Source organism: Oryx dammah, unplaced genomic scaffold (genome assembly GCF_014754425.2).
Source record: "Oryx dammah isolate SB20612 unplaced genomic scaffold, SCBI_Odam_1.1 HiC_scaffold_3, whole genome shotgun sequence".
NCBI lineage: Eukaryota > Metazoa > Chordata > Mammalia > Artiodactyla > Bovidae > Oryx > Oryx dammah.
In genome coordinates this window covers 12,731,554-12,752,596 of record NW_024070187.1, presented here as the reverse complement: position 1 = coordinate 12,752,596, position 21,043 = coordinate 12,731,554, and the positions used below count along the sequence as shown (strand labels likewise).

At 35.2% G+C, this 21,043-nt stretch overlaps 1 protein-coding gene and 1 non-coding gene across 2 annotated transcripts in view; one reads left to right on the top strand and one right to left on the bottom strand.

Annotated features, from left to right (window-relative positions):
• ZGRF1 (zinc finger GRF-type containing 1) overlaps positions 1 to 21,033 on the bottom strand; it is a 53,479-nt gene extending 32,446 nt beyond the window's left edge. The window contains exons 1-9 of the mRNA XM_040237444.1: positions 20,806 to 21,033; positions 17,958 to 18,043; positions 16,967 to 17,047; positions 12,746 to 12,805; positions 11,138 to 11,323; positions 8,278 to 10,471; positions 4,934 to 5,007; positions 3,127 to 3,177; positions 1,274 to 1,360 (exon numbers count right to left, since the gene is read on the bottom strand). Of these exons, the coding sequence (XP_040093378.1) occupies positions 1,274 to 1,360; positions 3,127 to 3,177; positions 4,934 to 5,007; positions 8,278 to 10,471; positions 11,138 to 11,323; positions 12,746 to 12,805; positions 16,967 to 17,047; positions 17,958 to 18,026 (2,802 nt within the window). The 5' untranslated portion in view covers positions 18,027 to 18,043; positions 20,806 to 21,033. The remainder of the gene's footprint in view (positions 1 to 1,273; positions 1,361 to 3,126; positions 3,178 to 4,933; positions 5,008 to 8,277; positions 10,472 to 11,137; positions 11,324 to 12,745; positions 12,806 to 16,966; positions 17,048 to 17,957; positions 18,044 to 20,805) is intronic.
• TRNAG-ACC lies at positions 10,605 to 10,677 on the top strand. Its single transcript has one exon. It is a non-coding gene; the product is annotated as a tRNA-Gly (tRNA).
• Positions 21,034 to 21,043: the final 10 nt, after the last annotated feature.

Genomic DNA, 21,043 nt, shown 5'->3' with positions numbered 1-21,043 from the left:
CTGCGGCACCTGCACTGCAGGAGGGTTCCTTGCCGCTGAGCCACTGGGGAAGCCCCCATAGCCATCCTATTACGCTACAATGAAGTTTCTTCTTTTCTGTATACTAACTGAACTGCAAGCTCCTTGAGGGCAGAAACTCTTGCGCTTCTAGGTATTGTGTGCATTTAACGCCATGCTTGGAATGCAGGAAGGGAAGAAAGAGAAGGAACAGAGGAAGCATTTCCTTTGTTTAAAGGTTTTGTAAACTATCAGGCTATTAGCAAGGGAGATGCTGGGCTCTTAGCCTCCCAGATAATTGGTTCCTGTAGCTCTGAGGACAAACGAGGTCTAAGAATACCAAGACGGACATGGACATGTACTTCCGAGGGGTGCTCTCACCCACTCGAGACCTGGTCTGCTTTCAGACTGCAAATGGCTTTCTTTGCTGCCCTCTTGAGGGTTCTAGGATTTTTACTCTACACAAGGTGACAAAGTCTACCCAGAAGATGGAAAAATAGTGTGTAAAACTGAAGGAAAGGATGTAAAGAATGAATTTATTTCTAACTGATAAATTAACAAAGTGACAATAATATATAATCTGAACATTCTTACTTAAAAATGGAGATTTTAAACCACACATTTTAAAGGAACTAAAATGCCTCTGGAACAGGAGTTTTGTTGAAAAACACTCTGAATTTTAAAATATAACACATATCAATAAAAAAAGTCTAAACCTTTAAAGACTGTATATTTCTACATTGTTTGATGGGGAATACAAATTCTCTATAAGCAAACAGATGCCTTGCTTTGTTTGCCGCTATGCCTGTCTTTTCCAGAGGTATGTTGAGTTTTAAGAACAGAATCATTATTTACAAAACCCACCCATATATATCCTGTTATCTCTATCAATTTTTGCTGTGGAGTGGGTAGTACTACTTAGAGCTTTCGTTATATATACTTCTACCCATTTAGCCTGAAGTAAAAGTGGTGAAGTAAACTATAGTAAATGAAAAGCTATGGACATCTTCACTTTGTTCTGCACTGAACACTCATTAACGGTACTTTATATATATCATTGTGTCCAATCCCTAAGGTATCCTATGTATACATAATGCATTAGTCAGTGACAGAGGGAGGGCTCAAGAGCAAAAAAGGGGTAGCAGTCATTAGTTTTTCTTGTTCTTAAAATCAGGTTAATTCATTTTGATCACTAACCTGTCTATGAAAACTCTAAAGTTGTGTAAAAAACAGCAGGAAAACATAGTGAGTAAAAAAATCAATTCACAAATTTTACCTTGGGGTCTTTACAGGCTTCTCTCTCCACTTGTTCAGGAATAACAGCTAGAAAAGCAGTCTTTTCTTCAGTGCCCAAGGGAAAGAACTAGGATAAAATATCAACTGGTGTGTTAGCTAAAATAACTTTATAGGTGGTTTATGAGTTTGGTGGGAAAATGTTCCCAAACTTAAAGTACACGTCATCTCCATCTCGCATCTCTCTAAACATACACACAAACTATCCCTGGCAAAGGAGTGCTCTAGCAAAGAAAGGACTATACTAGTTAATGTAAAACCTCAGCATATTAGAAAATTTTAATTCTAAACTTTAATTATCTTCTAAAACAGTATGTTATAAATCTCATACTAAAATTTATGTTAATGCAGATTATTCAATTCAAAAATTAATGTGAAATTAAAAGAGGAAAATCATAAAAAGCGTAACACTTTATTTAAAAAATGAATCATTTTCTAGCAACTCTAAAACACAAAATATAAAAAAAATAAAAATAAAAATAAAACACAAAATATAGACCACAGCAACTAGTCATTTTTAGTTCAAGTAACTAAAATAGCCATAATTTCTCAGGTGAACTACAGACTTAGAGACTTTGAGACTTAACAAATGAACTCAACTCTAGGAGTAATTTTATGTTTAATAATTATGAAGAAAAAAATTGTCACTAAAAGAGGTAAACTGTTATTTCTTCACACAATGGTCACTTTCCTTTTATAACTCTATAAGCACAACTGCCAATCAGGTAGCTCTTAGAAACATTCAACTCATATTTTAGAACTAGCATTTTTAATACTAGTGAATTTAAAAAATTAATTAGCATAGCATAATAGCTTCTAGCTCCTTTGCTATGTGTGACTAATTACACTTACAGAACTAAAGTGAAAGTGGCATTAAGTATATCCTCAAAGAGCACTCTAACTTTAAATTTTGGTGGCTCAGAGGTTAAAGTGTCTGCCTGCAATGTGGGAGACCGGGGTTTGATCCCTGGATCGGGAAGATCCCCTGGAGAAGGAAATGGCAACCCACCCCAGTACTCTTGCCTGGAGAATCCCATGGAGGGAGGAGCCTAGTAGCCTACAATCCATGGGGTCACAAAAAGTCGGACACGACTGAGTGACTTCACTTCACTTCACTACTATATATGAAGAGTTTGTTTCAGAGTTGTAGCAAGAAAGCTATTATAAAAACAAAAATGTACTTCAATATTAATACTAAAGAGATTTAAATTACTTTTATTTTGCAAAAGATTATACTCATTATCTCATTACTGTGAGATTATAAAATATTTTGCTTTAAAAACATATGACATTTACTTTAAATGGCAACTCATCCTGAAGGGAAAAACAGTGACAGCGTTTATTTGAAATTTATACTTTGTGATAATTATCACAGAAAAAGTTTAAACCGTATTTTTTTAAGTGAAAAAAAAATAAGAATGTGATCATTTGTAAGTTAAATTAGGAAGCTACTGTTATGTTGTACATTTGATCCTGTAATACTAACTTAAGAGTGAAAAATGATTGAGTCCCCACAGTGAATTTTGTTTTGTTTTGTGCTGTTTTAGGCAACACAGCCTGCAGATGCAGCTGTAACTGTCAATGGCAATTCTTGCATTAGGTAATGCTTGCAAGTTTGCAAAATTAGCTTTATGATAAAAGATTTGTTATTTAACCAAATCCTATTGGCTACACAGGGCACTTATACAAGCCAGTAGGTTCATCTAAATGAGTAGAAAAGGGTAACTAATTACAAATAAATTTGAAAACTGGCAATATAAAACACAAACATATAATTACATGCCATACCTAAATATACAGATACAGTATCTGATTACATTTTTAAAGTTAACTCACCTGCAAAGACTGAAGTGATTCACTTGGTTCAGCTTCATTTTCTTTTATCATCTTAGGAATAGAACATTAATATAAGCCAAAAGGTAATAGTAAGTTAGAAAAAATAAAGGACACCATTGCTAGTAATCAAAGAAATAAAAGGTGTTGATTAAATACTATTTCACTTAGGAAGAATTTTAAAAGATCTTAGTACTGATAAATATAAAGTGAAACAAATATTCATATTGTAAAACATTAAAATATTTCAATCTGACTTATATCAACATCTAAGAAAGTTGTTCTTGGCCTTTCAAATTATCAGTTCCACTTCTGAGAATTGAATGTAAGGAAACACTTTAAAATGTAAATAATCATTTACATGCAAAATTATCTACTAAAGTTTTATTTGCAAAAGCAAAATGCTAGAAATCATCTAAATGTCCAAAATAGGGAACGGCTTGTCCAAAGCATAGGATATCCACAGGATGGAATGATAAGTAACCTTTAAAAGGTACATTTAAGAGTTTTAATAATGTGAGAAAATAAAATACGATATTAAGCAGAAAGGATATAGAACTATTTAGAAAGGACATAAAACTATTTGTACCCATTAATCTAACCACATTTTTTAATACGCCAAAAAAAGCTGGAACTGTTAACAGTAATTATCTCCAGGTGATATACATGCTGTCGCTCAGTCATGTCTGACTCTTGAGACCCTACAGACTGTAGCCTGCCAGGCTCCTCTGTCCACGGGATTCTCCAGGCAAGAATACTGGAGTGGTTTGCCATTTCCTCCTCCAGGGGATCTTCCTGAACCAGGGATCAAACCCATATCTGTTATATCTCTTACACTGGCACGAAGGTTCTTTACCATTCAGGTGGTTTGGTAAGTTTTATTTTTTTACCTTTTTCTGTATTTAAAAAATGAGGAAAAAATTGATATAATTTTTTAAAAAACAGTAACATGAAAAATAAAATATGATACAAACTAGGGGTAAATGAAACAATAAAAGAAATGTTTCTTCAATCGTGCTAAAAGCATCTTCACTGGGAAACACTAATTTAGATAATTTATTCTAGAATTTCAATTCAACCCTAATTAGTATTATTATTTTTTACATTATTTCCATGGTTCCCAAACTGGTGTAACAAGGTACTTTGGGGTGCCTCAGTGTACTCAATGGGGGCTCCACAAGATGATTTAAATTTGAGGGAAACACCATGTCATTAGACATCTGTCAGAAACTGAACAAACTACTAATTCAAGGTAGCTCAGTTTCAACATCAAATCTCCTGTCATTTCTGTCAGTGACATCTTATCTTTGTGAAGCTGGGTTTTAAGAAACTGCTATGATAAAAATCAATTACCATGCAAAAATCAGTGTGGACCTAGAAACTGAATCTATTCCAAGGTTTGAGAAACTGGACAGTGTCGAACAAGTACATGCATTCCATTAGTAAATGTTTAAAAATAAAATGCTTATTGTAATCATTTCACAATCATATATGCATATCCTACATCAAGTCATTATATATCTTAAACTAATACAATGTTATACTGTTAATTATATCTCCATAAAACTGGAAAGAAAAACCAAAATGCCTGCCAAGTTAATTGGGCATGGTAAGTTTTTAATACTACTAACTAAGTAAATGGAACTGCTAGGTATTTCCTTTGGCCAAGTGATGCATAAAATCACTGAGATACAGGGGAGGTGGTGAACCAAGAGGCCTTCAATCCCTCGGTATTTCTATAATATCATTACAAATTCTAGAGCATTCTATATGAAAATAATAAATATACTGACAGAAAAAAAAAATGTACCTGATGAGGATCCTGGTTCAGATGAGGAGACTTTGGTATAGCTTGTGAAACTATTGTAGTCAATGGTTTCCCAGCTATAATGGACAAAATCCAATGATCTTATTCGTCAGACATGTAGTAGTGCTCTAAAATTTTTTAAAACTTATTTCTAAAACTGAGTGAAACAGGGAATGTAACCATTATTTTGAAATTACAGTATGCCAGACACTGTGGAAATAGCAGTGAACAAAACAAGTCCCCTTGAAAACAGAGGGACACGGAAGGTAAATAAATTCAGCTTGTGATACAAAAGGATTTCATAACACAGGGCAATATGATAGAGTGGTTTTAGCTGGATGATCTGGAGAGATCTCTCATGGGAAGAAATGCTGAAACCTGAGGATAAGAAGACCGGCTATTCAGGAATAAAGATGTTCAGGAAAAAGGCAAAAGAAGTGTTAAGACTCTGAGACAGAAAAGCTGGTAAGGCTGCAGAATGCAAAGGAGGACAGGGTGGCCAAGTCAAAATATCTTATTAGTTATCTGTTTAAAGTGGGATTTTTTTTTTTCCCTTAAAAGAAATTCAATAATCTCAGTTTCTTATAAAGTCACCAATAAGACTATAATTTTTAAGTGATTAATTCTGATAAAATGAAACAAACATAGCTATCCAGTGTAAACTTCATTTTTTACCAATTATTATTTTTGGTTTCATTATTTTTCTGTAAACATTCAGACTATATTTAAATGAACAAAAATTTTAGAACTTGAGCTTATTTATAAAAAGAATTTTTTAAAGGTACTGGATGAAAATTATTTTTTCCTTCACTGCCTTCACTCAAGAAAAAAATTCTAAATTAACATTTCTAAAATGTATCCCATTATCTCACAAAAACTTTAACATATTGGAGAAAATGTGTTTTATGTTTTTAACATTTTCACACATCCTAAAATGGTGGTAAAACGGATTCTTCTCTAATTCTGAATTAAAATCCATGAAGTCATTTGTTAAATTCTAATAAGAAATTTCATCTCTTCAAACTGTCTCAAGAAAACCAACTTAGTCATTTTTTTAGAGAAACATCTATGTCAGAAAATAGTCGATCCTCATTATTCACAGATCCCACTCACTAAAATTTATTTGTAACCCCCCAATCAAAGCTATGTTTCTGAGGTCATTTGCAGACATGCACAACTATGAAAAAATGAGTTTCTTGATGTGCACATTCCCAGCTGAGGTAGAAGGAGACACTCCGCCTGCTAATTTCAGCGCTCCTTCTCCAAGGGCCCCTTTTGTGATCTGTTTAGTACATTTTTCATAGTTGAGGGCTTTTTATTGGTGACTTTGCTATTTTAAATGTTTCCTAAGTGTAGTGCTGCCTAGTGTTCCTAAGTGCAAGAAGGCTATGGTGTCCCTCATGTAGAAAACAAGTGATAAGTTTTATTCAGGCATGAGCTAGAGTGCTGGTGGTCATAACTTCAGTGTTAATCAATCACCAGTATATGTTAAGTAAGGCCTCTTTAAATGGAAACACACATAAAACAAGGTTTTACCACCATATGACCCAGCAATCCCATTCCTAGGCATATACCCTGAGGAAACCAGGGTTGAAAAAGACACATGCATCCCATTGTCCACTGAAGCACTATTTATAATAGCTGGAACAGGGAAGCAACCTAGATGCCCACTGACAGATGAATGGATAAAGAAGTTGTGGTACATACACACAATGGAATAATACTCAGCCATAAAAAAGGAACGAGTCTGAGTCAGTTCTCATGAGGTGGATGAACTTAGAACCTCTTACACAGAGTGAAGTGAGTCAGAAAGAGAAAGATAAATATCGTATTCTAACGCACATATATGGAATCTAGAAAAATGGTTCTGAAGAATTTACAGGGCAGCAATGGAGAAAGAGACACAGAGATCAGACTTATGGACCTGGGGAGAGTGGAGGAGAGGGTGAGATGTAGGAAAGAGTAACGTGGAAGCTTACATTACTGTATGTAAAATAGATAGTCAATGGGGATTTGCTGTATGTCTCATGAAACTCAAACAGGGGCTCTGTATCAACCTAGAGAGGTGGGATGGGGAGGGAGATGGGATGGTTGATTCATGTTGAGGTCTGATAGAAAACAACAAAATTCTGTAAAGCAATTATCCTTCAATAAAAAAAATAAATAAAAAACCAAGGTTTTATACTAATTAGCTGATGAAATGTTCTGACCAGAGGTTTGAAGGAAACTAACCCTGCATTTCTCCTAACCTTCATTTCTCCTAAAAGCAATGGCCTACTGTTCACTAATTTAGTGTTTGGTAACTTTACAGAATATATATCACACAAATAATGAGAATTAACTATAATCCTCTTCTCTAACTTGATGAGAAGAAAAAATTTCCCAAAACTAAAATTTGTAATTCCTAAATCTTATATTAGAAATTTATATCCTTATCTGATATTTCATCTACCCACATTTATTTTTCAATAGTTTTTCATTTTTAATTTTTTAGAAAATAAACTATAATAATAACCATCAGGTTTAACTACATTAAAAAAACATTTTCTAGGTATAATTTATTTCTATTTTTCTCAGGGATTCCTTGAGATAGTCAAATAAGAGTTCAATTTTACTTTTGAATATTATAAAGTACATTGTTCAGTGTTCATATGTACATAATATTAATTATGTCCTACATTATTTTTCTTTAAAAAATATGCTGTTGGCAAATACCACAAGCCAAGTCAAAAGGCCAATCAATAACATACTGAAAGAAAATATTTGCAACATATATCATAGATAAAGGGCTGATATTTCTAATCTTTAAAGAATTCTTCCAAGTAAAAGAGAATAAAAAGACCAACAACCATGAAAAGACTGGATAAAAAGGTAGAACAGACAGTTCGAGAAAAAAGACAAATGATGTTTAAGTATATGAAAAGCTCAATTTCACTTGTAGTAATAGAAATACAAATTTAAAATATACTCTCATTTCTCATCTATTAGATTGGTAAAAATTCAAAAGCTTGGCAACACACTCTACTGGCAATGCTATGCTGAAACTGGCACTCTCTTACATTATTAGTGGGAGTGAGAAATGTTATGATTCCTTTGAGAGAATTCTGAAGTATCTAACAGACACACACTTACTCAACAAACCTACTGCTAGGAATCTGCTCTGGAGACACACCTGCAATAACATGCAAAAACCCAGAGAGTTACACAGATATAAAAGCTTACTCACTGTCACATTACTTCCAATAACAAAATACTGGAGACTGTTGCACAAATGATGGTTCAACCCCACAGTAAAATATTACACAGCTGTAAACAAATAAAACAAGGATGAGACCTGCCATTCTAACCTTCAGGATTGCTATCTGGCTCATAGGTCTGCAGAGTTCCTTGTTGTTTAAAGGAGGTATTTTTCAATGCTTCCAAGCCTTCCAAAGCCGTACTGTGTTCAGTCAATGATTTTAAGAGAGAAATGCTATTTACTAATCCAGAAATTTCTGAAGAATTTCTAAGATTATTCCAGTATTGTTTGCTTTCTCCAGAAGTTTCTACATCAATATGGTCCTGGGATAAACTTTGACTCCTTCCCACCTCTTCAGATTCAGGAATATGTGATTCTGTGTCTTTGGAAATATGTGTTTTTCCCAAAGGGTAACACAAAGAATTGGAAGCTTGGGTCTGTGATTTATCAGGTGCAATACATTCTTTAGAGTGAATCTGTTTGGCATTTAATAGCTGGATACTGTTACCACTGCTAGAGGTTAATGGTAAAACCTGATTGGTATTTTTGTCTAAGTCACTTCCCATAATAAAAGCCCGAGTCTGAGCCTGTTCTGAAAATAGGTTGTTTTCAGGTTTCTGATCAGTGGCTATGTTTAAAAAATGAGGAATATGTAAATGTGTGTTCATACTTTCAGATTTACTTGGGAAGGAAGCACTAATGGATTTATTAGCACCTTCATCATTTTCTACATATCTATCATCAGTCCACTCTAAAGATGAGTCAAAATTGCTTAATGTGTCACTACACACCTCCTTTATTTCTTTCCCAGTGTTTCCAGCTTTCCAAGTTTCTGTGTCATAATCTACACAAGTTTTATCACAAAACTGTGAAGGCAGAATCTCTTTCACGGGCAATGTCTCTGAAAGTTTGCCCCCAATAGATGTTAAGAGAGGCAGATGTTCACTGCCATCTTCTTTACAACTTATATTCTCACATCTTGAATTGCTGCTATTAACCAAAGGTGCCTTTACCCAATCCTCTGAATCCTGGGAAATTTTGCTGCTTTCCTGTGCTTCCTCTTCAGTGTCACTGGTTTCGAAATTGTTTAGATTAAATGTGACTTCCACAAGTGGCTGTGATATATCACTCATGGGTTCATGAATACTACTAAGGCTTTCATCATTAGTGCTACTTTTAGAAAATATATCATCAGAGATCCCAGAATTGTTACTTAGTGAAGATTCAATTTGTAGATGTTCATACTTTTCTGGTGTTCCATTTATATTTGTCTCCTGTGCTTTTTCTCTAAGAAGAATTGATCCTTTTTTGCCTATCTGGTCATTTTGATCAACAGATCTTTTATTATTTTTTTGAAAGTCAGAATCTAACAATAAGCCATCATTTACTACAATGCTACAATTAATTGGTAAGCTACTGTTTTCATAGAATGAAGGAATTTCTAGTTTTCCTTCTTGATCCCAGGATTGATCATTATCATCTATTGGCTTATCTTCATTATACCTTTTTCCCTTTTCAGCACATGTTTCAAAGATCTGGATCCTTTTTTGCATCGAAAGGTCTTTCAAGTTTAAATTACCTTCTTGGGTCTTGGGTTTCTCTTCTGTATCTTTTCCATCTACTGTAGAAGAATGTCCAGGAGAACTCTGTGAGGATAAATACATGGCCCACCGGCTTTTATTTCTCATGGCGTTTTCTGATTGATGCTGGTTGTGCAAACTTTCTGTGCTCTTCACTTCAGCATACTGTTCCTGTTCAATTAAGCAATTTGGTTCAGCAGGAATTTCTAAACTTCCTTGTGGCTGTATCTGAGGGAAATGGCCTATAATCTCAGAATTTAGCTCCTTAGACATACTTGTAGATGTGGACTTCAAAAGAGCTAATATCTGGGCTTTGCTTCTAATGTTTTGTGAAACTCCTAAACCGTGAGACGCCACACTATTTCTTTTCATGGACTCATCATCAGTCAGTAAAGAATCTGAATGCTTATTTACAGAACTGACAGGAGAGCAAACATAATTTTCTTCACATAGCACTTCTGGGTTAATCTTGAAGGATGGAGTAGAGATAACTGAAGAAAAAGGTATGCCATTTTGCTCTCTGTTCTTGTAAGTGACAATGTTCTCAGAGTCTGTTGGCAAATTACTTGTATCTTTCTTGCCAATTGTAGAAAACAAAGGAGGTGTGCTGTACAATGGAGAAAGAAAAACAGGACCAGGTTTCTCAGACTCAAGTGAAGCAGCTGGTTCACTATTTTCTATAATAACCGTTTTCTTTGGCACTTGACGTGGTCCTTGAAAACCCTAAAAATATTAAACAATTATTAGCTATTCTATAGACAATAAAGAAAATGTAAAATCAACTGGCTAAAAAAGAAAAAAGAATGTGCATGTTTTACAAGATAAAGTAACAATTAAAATATAAATTTTGGAAACTTCCCTGGTGGTCCAGTGGCTAAGACTCTGCACTACCAATGCAGGGGGCCTGGGTTTGATCCCTGGTCTGGGAACTAGATCCCACATGCCACAACTAAGACCCAGCATAAAAAATAAGATATAAATTTTGCTATGCTAAAATGCAAACACTCATTTCTATTAAGATTAGAGTTTACTTCCTTTCTACCATAGTGAAAGTGAAAGTGAAGTCGCTCAGTCCTGTCCGACTCTTTGTGACCTCATGGACTGTAGCCTACCACACTCCTCCATCCATGAGATTTTTCAGGCAAGAGTACTGGGGTTGGTTGCTATTTCCTTCTCCAGAGGATCTTCCCAACCCAGGGATCGAACCTGGGTCTCCCGCATTGTAGGCAAACGCTTTACTGTTTGAGCCACCAGGCAAGTCTTTTCTACCATAGCCTATACTATGAAGTACTGTTTTAATCATACAGTACAACAGCTTTACAATTCACTACTTCTTGAAATGTTTTTATAAACATATATTGATTTATTATTTTCAACAGAGAAACTTACAGTAAACTTCCTTTTTAAACCAGCAGGCTGACACCCAAGGGATCGGCCAGAAGACATAAACCTCTTTGAATTTAATGCTGGTGCTTCTTGAATGACATCCTGCTTGACAGCTGTGCTTCCAGCAACTTTAACCTCCTCAACTGTGATTAAGTACCGATCACTTTCTAAATCATCTCCAGGTTTAACCTAAATTTTAAAGAATAAACATCAAAATCATATATGTCTAATTATTTGATTATATACGTGTTGCAATAAGCTTCCAGCACAGGCAAAGACACAATGGATATTCAATAAATAGTTGCTAAATGAATCAATAACTAAATTATTTATTCTATGCACTAGTTAACTATCAACAAGCACACAAAAAAGTAATACAACAAAATAAATTCACTAATTTGTTTATTCAGCAATACATATTAAGGATTATATGAGCACTTTTGCTACATGCTGGGGATACAAAGACAAACAAGAAAACTGCTTCATCTCAAGGATTTCACTTAGAATTCATAGAATTAAATATAATTCTTAAATTAGAGCTATTAATCAGTTATATATATATCTTTATAAATTAATTGAATTAGATATATAAAATGATCACAAATTATTATAAGCTATTACTTAAACAATTATATTCCTAATAGCATTTCTAATCAAAATAGCATTTCTAATCACTTTAATAAACAGAATACAGTACGATTACCATTTCAGACTGCAACATAAAAAGATCATCAACCTAGCTGGTAATATGGAAAATCTGTGTATTATCATAGATAAGGTACTCAATCTTTACTCATGAAATAACTTTAAATGAAATAACAATAACCATTGTTACCATCAGTTAAGGATCTACTAAAATAATGCTCCTCCTAGACCCTCTTTTGATCAATATTAGAATTCCACCACCATTTTTGTCATAAAATTTTAAAACAGATTAAGTACCATGGCCAAAATCAACACAATGATAATAACAATATACATTTTAGCACTTTGAGAATCACTGTACGAAACAGCGAGGCACTTTACCTAAGCTATTTCTAATTTTCTGACCAATCAAGTAGAATACATCCATGGTCCTCATTTTATAGCAGATAGGGCGAACACAGAGAGGTTAGGTTAGCTAGGAAGAATGTGAAAGTGGGAAATAAATCCAGAACAAATAACTTCTACTGTCCTTATTCTTTATACTAAAATATGCTTTTGGTTCCCTTTTCCTCCTCCAGAGAAAAAACATGAATATTTGAGAAAATATTTTAAATAAGAACAATTTCACAAAATATATCCCACTGTAGTTCTCTGCTTATCAAAACCACATAATAGAGTTAGAATAACTTTTTTAGCTCAAATCCTAGCCTTACCACTTTAACTCTATAAACACGGGTAAATTATTTAATCTTTCAGTACTATACTCTTAGTCTATAAAAATCACAGGGCTATATAAAGATTAAATAATATCTAAAAGCCTTTAACAGAGTCTAGCTAATAATAAATGTTCAATAAATACTATCTATAATTACTAACATTAATGCCATTACTATACTATTTAACAATATTCACAAAGGAAGTAAAGATTTTTTAACAATAGTTTAAATATAAGATATATTAAAATACCTCAGGGCACTTAAGAAATAAACTCTCCAAACATCCTCCTTTGTCATCATATAAAATTGCCTATATTAAAACAAAACAAATATTAACAATGTTTAAAAAAAAAGGACACAACATAATTCTACTTTTCTTAAATATCTTCAAAGCACATAAAAAGTTGTTATATAAATAAATCATGTCTTAAAGGATTACCCACTTTGTAAATTTGGATTAGAAAGTACATCTATCTCAAATGTTTACTAATCATCCATTCAGTGTGTATAAGAGAGCAAAGGCATACTCATAAATTCAAGAAATTAATCCCTACCAGGAGAATCTTAGAATGAAACTGGGGAGAAAACAGAATTGGAATAAGTTACAGGAGGCAAATCAGGAAACAGTATCAGTAAAGAGCTTATTGTAATGGTGTGATATGAAGGATCAAGGAGATGATTAGAAGTTGAAATAAGTCCTCAGCAATGGGATAAGACAATTGTTTGAGGCATAAAAAGTAAAACTTACTGAATATGCAGGATATGGGAGAAAAAGGAAACTAAGGTGATGATCATTTTCTGGCTTTCTCCTGTGTCTCTCTAGCTCTCTAGCCATGCTGCTCACTGTTCAGTCGCTCAGTCATGTGTGACTCTTTGCGAACCCATGGACTGCACCAAGCCAGGCCTCCCTGTCCCTCACCATCTCTCGAAGTTTGCCAAGTTCATGTCCATTGCATCAGTGATGCCATCCAGCCATCTCATCCTCTGACGCCCTCTTCTTCTGCTTTCAATCTTCCCAGCATCAGGGACTTTTCCAATGAGTCAACTGTTTGCATCAGGCAACCAAAATACTAGAGCTTTAGCATAAGCCCTTCCAACGAGTATTCAGGGTTGATTTCCCTAACTGATTTGACCTCCTTGCTCTCCAGGGTACTTTCAGGAGTCTTCTCCAGCACCACAGTTTGAAAGCATCAATTCTTTGGTGCTCTGTCTTCTTTACAGTCCAGCTCTCACAACCGTACAATTTTATGTGGCCACTGGGAAGACCACAGCCTTGACTATAAGGACTTTTGTCAGCAGAGTAATGTCTCTGCCTTTCCACGTTGTCTAGGTTTGTCATAGCTTTCCTGCCAAAAAGCAATCATCTTCTGATTTCATGGCTGCAGTCACCATCTGCAGTGATTTTGAAGCCCAAGAAGAGAAAATCTGTCACTATTTCCACTTTTTCCCCTTCTATTTGCCATGCAGTAATGAGGTCGGATGCCATGATTTTAGCTTTTTTAATAGTTTTAAGCCAAGTCTTTCACTCTCCTCCTTCACCCTCATCAAGAGGCTCTTTAGTTCCTCTTCGCTTTCTGCCATTAGAACAGTATCATCCACATATCTGAGGCTGTTGCTGTTTCTCCCACCTGTCTTAATTCCAGCTTGTAACTCATCCAGCCCGGCAGTTCTCATGATGTGCTCAGCATGTAGATTAAATAAACAGGGTGACAGCAGACAGCCCTGTCGTACTCCTTCCTCAATCTTGAATCAATCAGTTGTCCCATACTGGGTTCTAACTGTTGCTTCTTGACCCGCAAACAGGTTTCTCAGGAGACAGGTAAGACGGTCTGTATTCCCATCTCTTTAAGAGCTTTCCAGTTTGTTATGATCCATACAGTCAAAGGCTTCAGCCTAATCGATGAAACAGTTTCAAAATGAAACTCAAAATCTTCATTGTTCCCTCTAAACGTGCTTTTCTTTTTCAGAGATCCTATCTTACTCAGTACCATAAGCATAATACAGAAACCTAAAAGTCACTCTGGATTCTCCTCTCCTTCATATCCACGACCTTCAGATTCTGTATTTTCACAATTTCTCTCTATTACCATTTCTCTCCATTGTCAATGCTAATGCCTGCATGGTCAGAGCCCCATTATGTTTTGTCTATATTATTCTACAACCTCTTTATTATAAGTCTTTCTAAATCCAATCTTTCATCCTACATCACTTAAAAGGTATATTAGACATAGCTGCCAAAGGGATCTTTCTAAAAATAGAAACACAGTTATGTCATTCTTCTGCTCCTAATCTTCACTGGCACCTCAGACTGAGCACACAAAGTCCTTTATAATACGCCTCCTGCCCACGTCTTTAGCTGTATCTTCTACAGTTTTCCAACATGGACCCTTATTCCAGCCACAGTCAATTGTTTCTAGTTCCCAGGAGTGTTTCACACTGTGCTACACCTCCACATTGTTACAGCCATGACACCATCCTCTGCTTCCTTCCCTCAAACCTATCAACTTTGTTTACAAAATGAAACAAATACTCAAAAGAATACTCTTCATCCAGAAAGATTTCTTTGAACCAGAGTCAAATTTTAACATCTCTCATTTATAATCTCATAAAATCTTAAGCATATCTCTGTACGTATTTTAATTATTAGGCTCTTAGATAAAAATTAGATAAAAGTCCCTTGAAGACAAAATCTATAACAATAGTTACTATTCACTGCATGTTTTAAATGTGCCTGGTACCTCCTTAAGAGGTTTGTTTTCTTACAAGTAGTCTTTCTAAAAAGACTTCTAAAAAGTTTCTTTTACTGATAATTTCAGAGTGATAGATATGTATTAAAGAAGGGAATATGGAGATCTTTAACTGCTGGCTTCATTCAGGATACAATCTTGCCAACGTGTCCAATATGTTATCAACTCATCTGTAATAAAGTTCTTCTTTTAAATTTGATAATATTAAGAGAAACAATAGAACCCACATCTCCGGCATTGGCAGGTGGATTCTTTGCCACTGAGCCACCTGGGAAGTCCAAAATATACAACAGATGTAGATTCAAACCCTGGGTAGAGAAGATGCCCTGGAAAAGGAAATGGCAACCCACACAGTATTCTTGCCTGGAAAATTCCATAGACAGGGGAGCCTGGAAGGCTATAGTCCATGGGATCACAAAGAGACACAACTCAGCAACTAAAAAACAATTGTTTATTTGCTGAGAGTAAATCTTAAAAGTCCTCATCACAAGGAAAAGAAAAAGAATTTTTCTAACTATGGATGGTGATGGATGGGAAACAGACTTACTGTGATCATTCTGCAATGTATACACATATCAAATCATTAAATTGAACGCTTGAAACTAAAATAATGACATGTCAGAAATATACCTCAATAAAATAAATGACTACAGTAGATTGCTGTCCCTCATCCCTTCAGTGGAAGGCCTATATAGAACAAAAAGGCCAAGAGAAAACTCTTGCCTGTCTCTGAACTGAGACATCATTTTTTTCCTAACTTATAACTCAAACTGAAATAATGGCTGTTCTTGGGTGTCAGGCCTGTTGGCATAAACACTAAAACCACATTATTAGTTCTCATGGGTCTCCAGCTTGCCAACTACAAATGTTGGAACTTGTCAGCCTCCACAATCACATTACACAGTTCCTTCCAATAAATCTCCCTTTCCTCCATAGAGAAAGAGATAATTTATGTATCTTTATATATCTGTACAAAAGCATGAAGGCCTGAGTCCTGAGTAAAAATTTTAATCATGGGAAGACAATTAGCCAGCAGAAAATACTTAGAAGTGGACAGTAAGCAACATTAGGGGAGTGTGGTGTCACAGAAGTCAAATGAAGAAGAGGTGATATGATGAATGAGGAGACAAGGGTATTAAATAAGGTCATGAGAACGGATAAGAGTAGAACATTTAAATTTGACAGATGAAGATAATGATAATCAGGGTGGGAAAAGAAACCCATAGAAGGATCACTATATCTAGTAGGGTCAAAGATTTATCCTAGTAAATAGTTCTCTCAAAACTTGATATCAGAAAATAATGAAGAAAATCCAAAAACAGAAGAAAAGAATCCTACACATAATTTCAGAAATTTGGCAGCTTTTCTAAAATGTCAACTCTATAGGTAGCATTACACTGTGAGCATTATTGTGGTATAAATATACTTTATAGTAGTTTTTTTGGTATAGTTAAACTCTTACTACTGCAATGAAAAAAAAGTGCCAAAATTCCTAAAAAGTTTCATATAAAATCTGTTTTTAAAAATCAAAGGAAATTAAATAGTATTAACTGACTTTTATAATCCACAAATTAATCACTGTGATATAGGAATAATTTGACAACTTCTGTTTTCACATCATATCAGCTTATGGACATATCTAAGGTTTTATCTACAGACTTTTCTTAATATTCAATCAAAAGAACCCAACTTTTAGACTCCTTAGTACACTGTTTTGCACTTACTTTGTTTCCTAAGTGAGTGATCTTCAGAATTCCATCTTGCCATACTTTTGACTTCTTCATCTTTTGATGAGTATATAGTACCTTATTTCCAAAAGTATAAAGGAAAGAAATGGTTTCTACTTATACGTATTAAATGTTATATATGTATTTTTATACCCTTCCTTTAAACAAAAAATATGTAAGACATCACAAGGATCTTTTATTTATTAAAATAAAAGCACAGATATCATAACAATGAAACATCAATTTAAAAGAAAAGGAATAAAGAAACCTGGTCATTAAAGGCAATGGAGGGGAGAAAGGAGAGGTGAGAGTATAAAAGGGTCCTGACACCAAACAGGTTAAGAACCATTAATCTAGATAGAATAGACGTGCCAGTCTTTCAAGAGAAAGAAATTATGCCCTGGTTCCAAGCTTCCAAACAATTTGTTCCAAAGAACTTTGCATAACCAATGTGACTGGAGAAGGAAATGGCAATCTACTCCAGCACTATTGCCTGGAAAATCCCATGGACAGAGGAGCCTGGTAGGCTACAGTCCATGGGGTCGCCAAGAGTCAGACATGACCAATGTGAACTCTAGGGTTGACAGACAGAATACAGGGCAATATTTAAGAGATGCATACTCATACTAAAAAATTACTCACTGTTTATCTGAAATTCAAATTTAACAGAGTGTCCTATTTTAGGTTTGGGTTTTTGTTTTTCTTTGGTTGCACTAGGTCTTAGTTGCAGCATGGGGGATCTTCTATCCTCACTGTGGCATGTGAACTTTTAACTGCAACACGTGGGATCTGTTTCCCTGACTAGGGATCGAACCTGGACTCCTTGCTTTGGGAGCAAGGAGTCTTAGCCATTGGATCACCAGGAAAGTCCCAGGTTTGGGGTTTTTAAAAAATTTATTTTAGGTTTTTTAGCTAAATTTGGCAAATCATTTGTGAAACATGAAAGGAAGGAACGAAAAAGGAAACAGTGAAAACAAATAAGACTTACAATAAATTCTTGGCTTTCCATTATTTCTTCTGAAATTAGAGTCAGGTGCAGAAAATAATCAGTAGTCATTCAACTATTTATAGCACCTAAAATGAAAAATGACAAATATTCAACCCTGATGAACAGAATAAGTATCAACTACAATTTTTCCCCACAAACTCTTGACCAGAGAGAGGTGTTTAAGTGTTGAGACTATGTAATCACCAAGGGAAACACACATGTAGGGAATTCCCTGGCAGTCCAGTGGTTTGCACTCTGTGCTTTCACTGCAAAGGGCTGGCATCAATCACTGGTCAGGGAACTAAGATTCCACAAGCTTCTAGGGTAAGCCAAAAGAAAAAAAAACAATCCACAGATGAGTAGGCTGCAGACATTTTTCCAGGTGCCATAATATATATCAGAAAATGGATTCTCCCCTCCCCAGAAGCTTGGTTTCTCTAAGAGCTTCAATTTTAAAATTCTCTGAATTGCTACGATCACCACAAGATGGCCCCCTTGCATTTCAATTTTTTCCTTTTACATTTTCAAAGTCAATGTAACACAGTATCTAAAACCAAATATACATTATAATACACTCTCCAAGGAAAAACTTTTTCAATATAATTGCAATGAGTACTATGTTTATCCCATGCTATTGGATAAAACTTATTGTGGGCAAATCTGGAAATCTAAAATCACTGACAATGAACTGAAGTAAACAGAGATGCCAAAGAAAAGTATTATTATTTTTAACCACTGCCTTAGATCCCTGGGCCAATAGCATTAGCAACACCTGGGAGCTAGTTAGAAATTCAAATTCTTGAGTCTTGACCTATTAAATCATAAAGGCTGGCATTGGGGTCCAGTACCTGTAATTTAAAAAGCACTGCAGGTGACAGTGATACACACTCAAGTTTGAAACCTACAGGTATTCAATAAAGCAATAATGTGCAATTCTGGATTAAATTCATCCTTTATATGCATAAAATGTACAAAAATAGGCCATCTACATGTTATTTATAAATCACATATATTTAGTACTTACTGTGTGCTATGTACTGTGTGTACATAGCGCTAGGCCAAGATACTAAAATGAACAAAATACTACTCCTAGTCTCAAGGAATTTCAGTATAGCAGGGTAATAAACATTAATTACAAAAAATATGGAAGGAAGAGCACTGGAGGGGCACCCAACTCAGTCTAGGGCATCAAACAAGGTTTCCTGAAAGACATAATGCATATACTGTAAACCGAAATAATCATTAACCAAGGAAAAATTCCAAGGAGAGTATTTCCAAATAAGAATAACATGTACAAAAAAGCTGTGGAAGGCATAATCGAGGAACTCTAGTTTATAATCAAGTGTAAGATAGTGAGTTGTGAGAGATAAGTCTGAAAAAGTGAGCAATAACAGGATGCGAAGGGCATTCTATTTTATGCTAAGTTGTTCGGACTTTTTAAAAAGACAGTAGGAGGCCAAGGCAGAATTTCAAGAATAAGTTAACATAATCTGACTTGGGTTTTACAAAGATTGCTCTGGCTGCCAAATGGAGAAAGGGCAGGGCAAACGGTACACAAATGAGATATGAATACTTGTCCCATGATATAGTTCACAGCACAGGGCCAGACCTACAGAGGCACTGCCTTTCAGAAATATAACTCCATATCCTAATCCCTCCCCTCCAGCTAACAGGATTGATAGGTGCCTAGTGAATGCCAAGAAGATAACAGAGGTCCAGAGAAACACATCGTTGACTGCTGCTTGAACAGCAACTTGCTTCTAGCCACTGAGTGGGTTAGACATACTATATATGTAGATAAGACTACACAGTGTCAACAAAATGCTTGGCATGTAGCAGTTAACATTAGATCCCTTTAATAAGTTATTATTTATTCAGTGTAAATTATATGCTAGAACACTGTTAAATGCTTTAAATGTTTACACCTTATAGTACAGATACTATTTTTTATATTCATTTTACAAAAACAGAAGTGAGGTACATAAGTATGTAATTTGCCTAAGATCATGAAGTAAATAAATGGCAGATTCAGAATTCAAAACTAAGTAGTCTAAATTCTGGTATTCCCATTCACAAAAACTACATTATGTGACTATGCAAAACCTACTATAGCAGGCAAGAATGGGACTGGATTCTTTACATACAATATTTATCAGTTTCATAATCCTGAAAAGTTATTACCATCACAATTTACAGGTTAGAAATCCAGTATTTACTTCTTCAGGATTACTTATATGCTGTTTACCCACTGCAAAATAAATTCCCCCATTGTTTTCCTAAATTAGAAATATTACTTGAGGGATTTGCAATGTAAAAGGTATTGAGACGGTCAAAACTCTTGTTAAGCGGTAGATTAAAGGATTACACTTCAAAAAAAGGGGGAGAGATTAGTGTTTTGTGATAATTTAGTACAGAAATACACACATATCTTCACACACACATTATTGTGGTTTTTTAGCTTTATGTATAAAATTCGGTGTTATCACTAAAATATGACCTGTTCTTGCTAAGTACGATGAGATGTTTTTGGTCCTTTTCTTTTGGAACAAGCAGGATCTTTCGAATCCCTAAGTGGTTCACAGATTTAAAAATTTAAGAATCACGAGCCCAATAGCCTTTTAAGAAATGGTCCAGTCCAGACAACCAAAAGATGCTCACATTTCATTTGCCAACGTTCTAATTATCACTATCTTGTGTAACCAGATGACAATGTCAGTCCTAAAAATAAACAGCAAAACCATCCCGGGTTCTCACACGGATACCGGAACTGCCCAGCAGGAGTTGGGGGAAGGTGGTAAAGTCGAAGCACTAATTATTTACAGGTTGCTGGGGCAAGCCGTGAACCAACCTTGTCTCCACACAGCTTCCTTACCGAACCCCGTCTGGCGGAGCAAACTCCTTCGCCCGTCGCATCAAAATCAGTGACAGCACCTCGAGCTCAAAACTCCAGCCTGTCTACCCTCACTCCCCAGAAACTCCCGAGTGGAAACAGCTCTTTTAACTTGCTCGTTGCACAAAACCCACTTTCGAACTTCTCCCGCGAAAAGCCGTGACATCATCAACTCGCGACCGCACCAGATCAAACC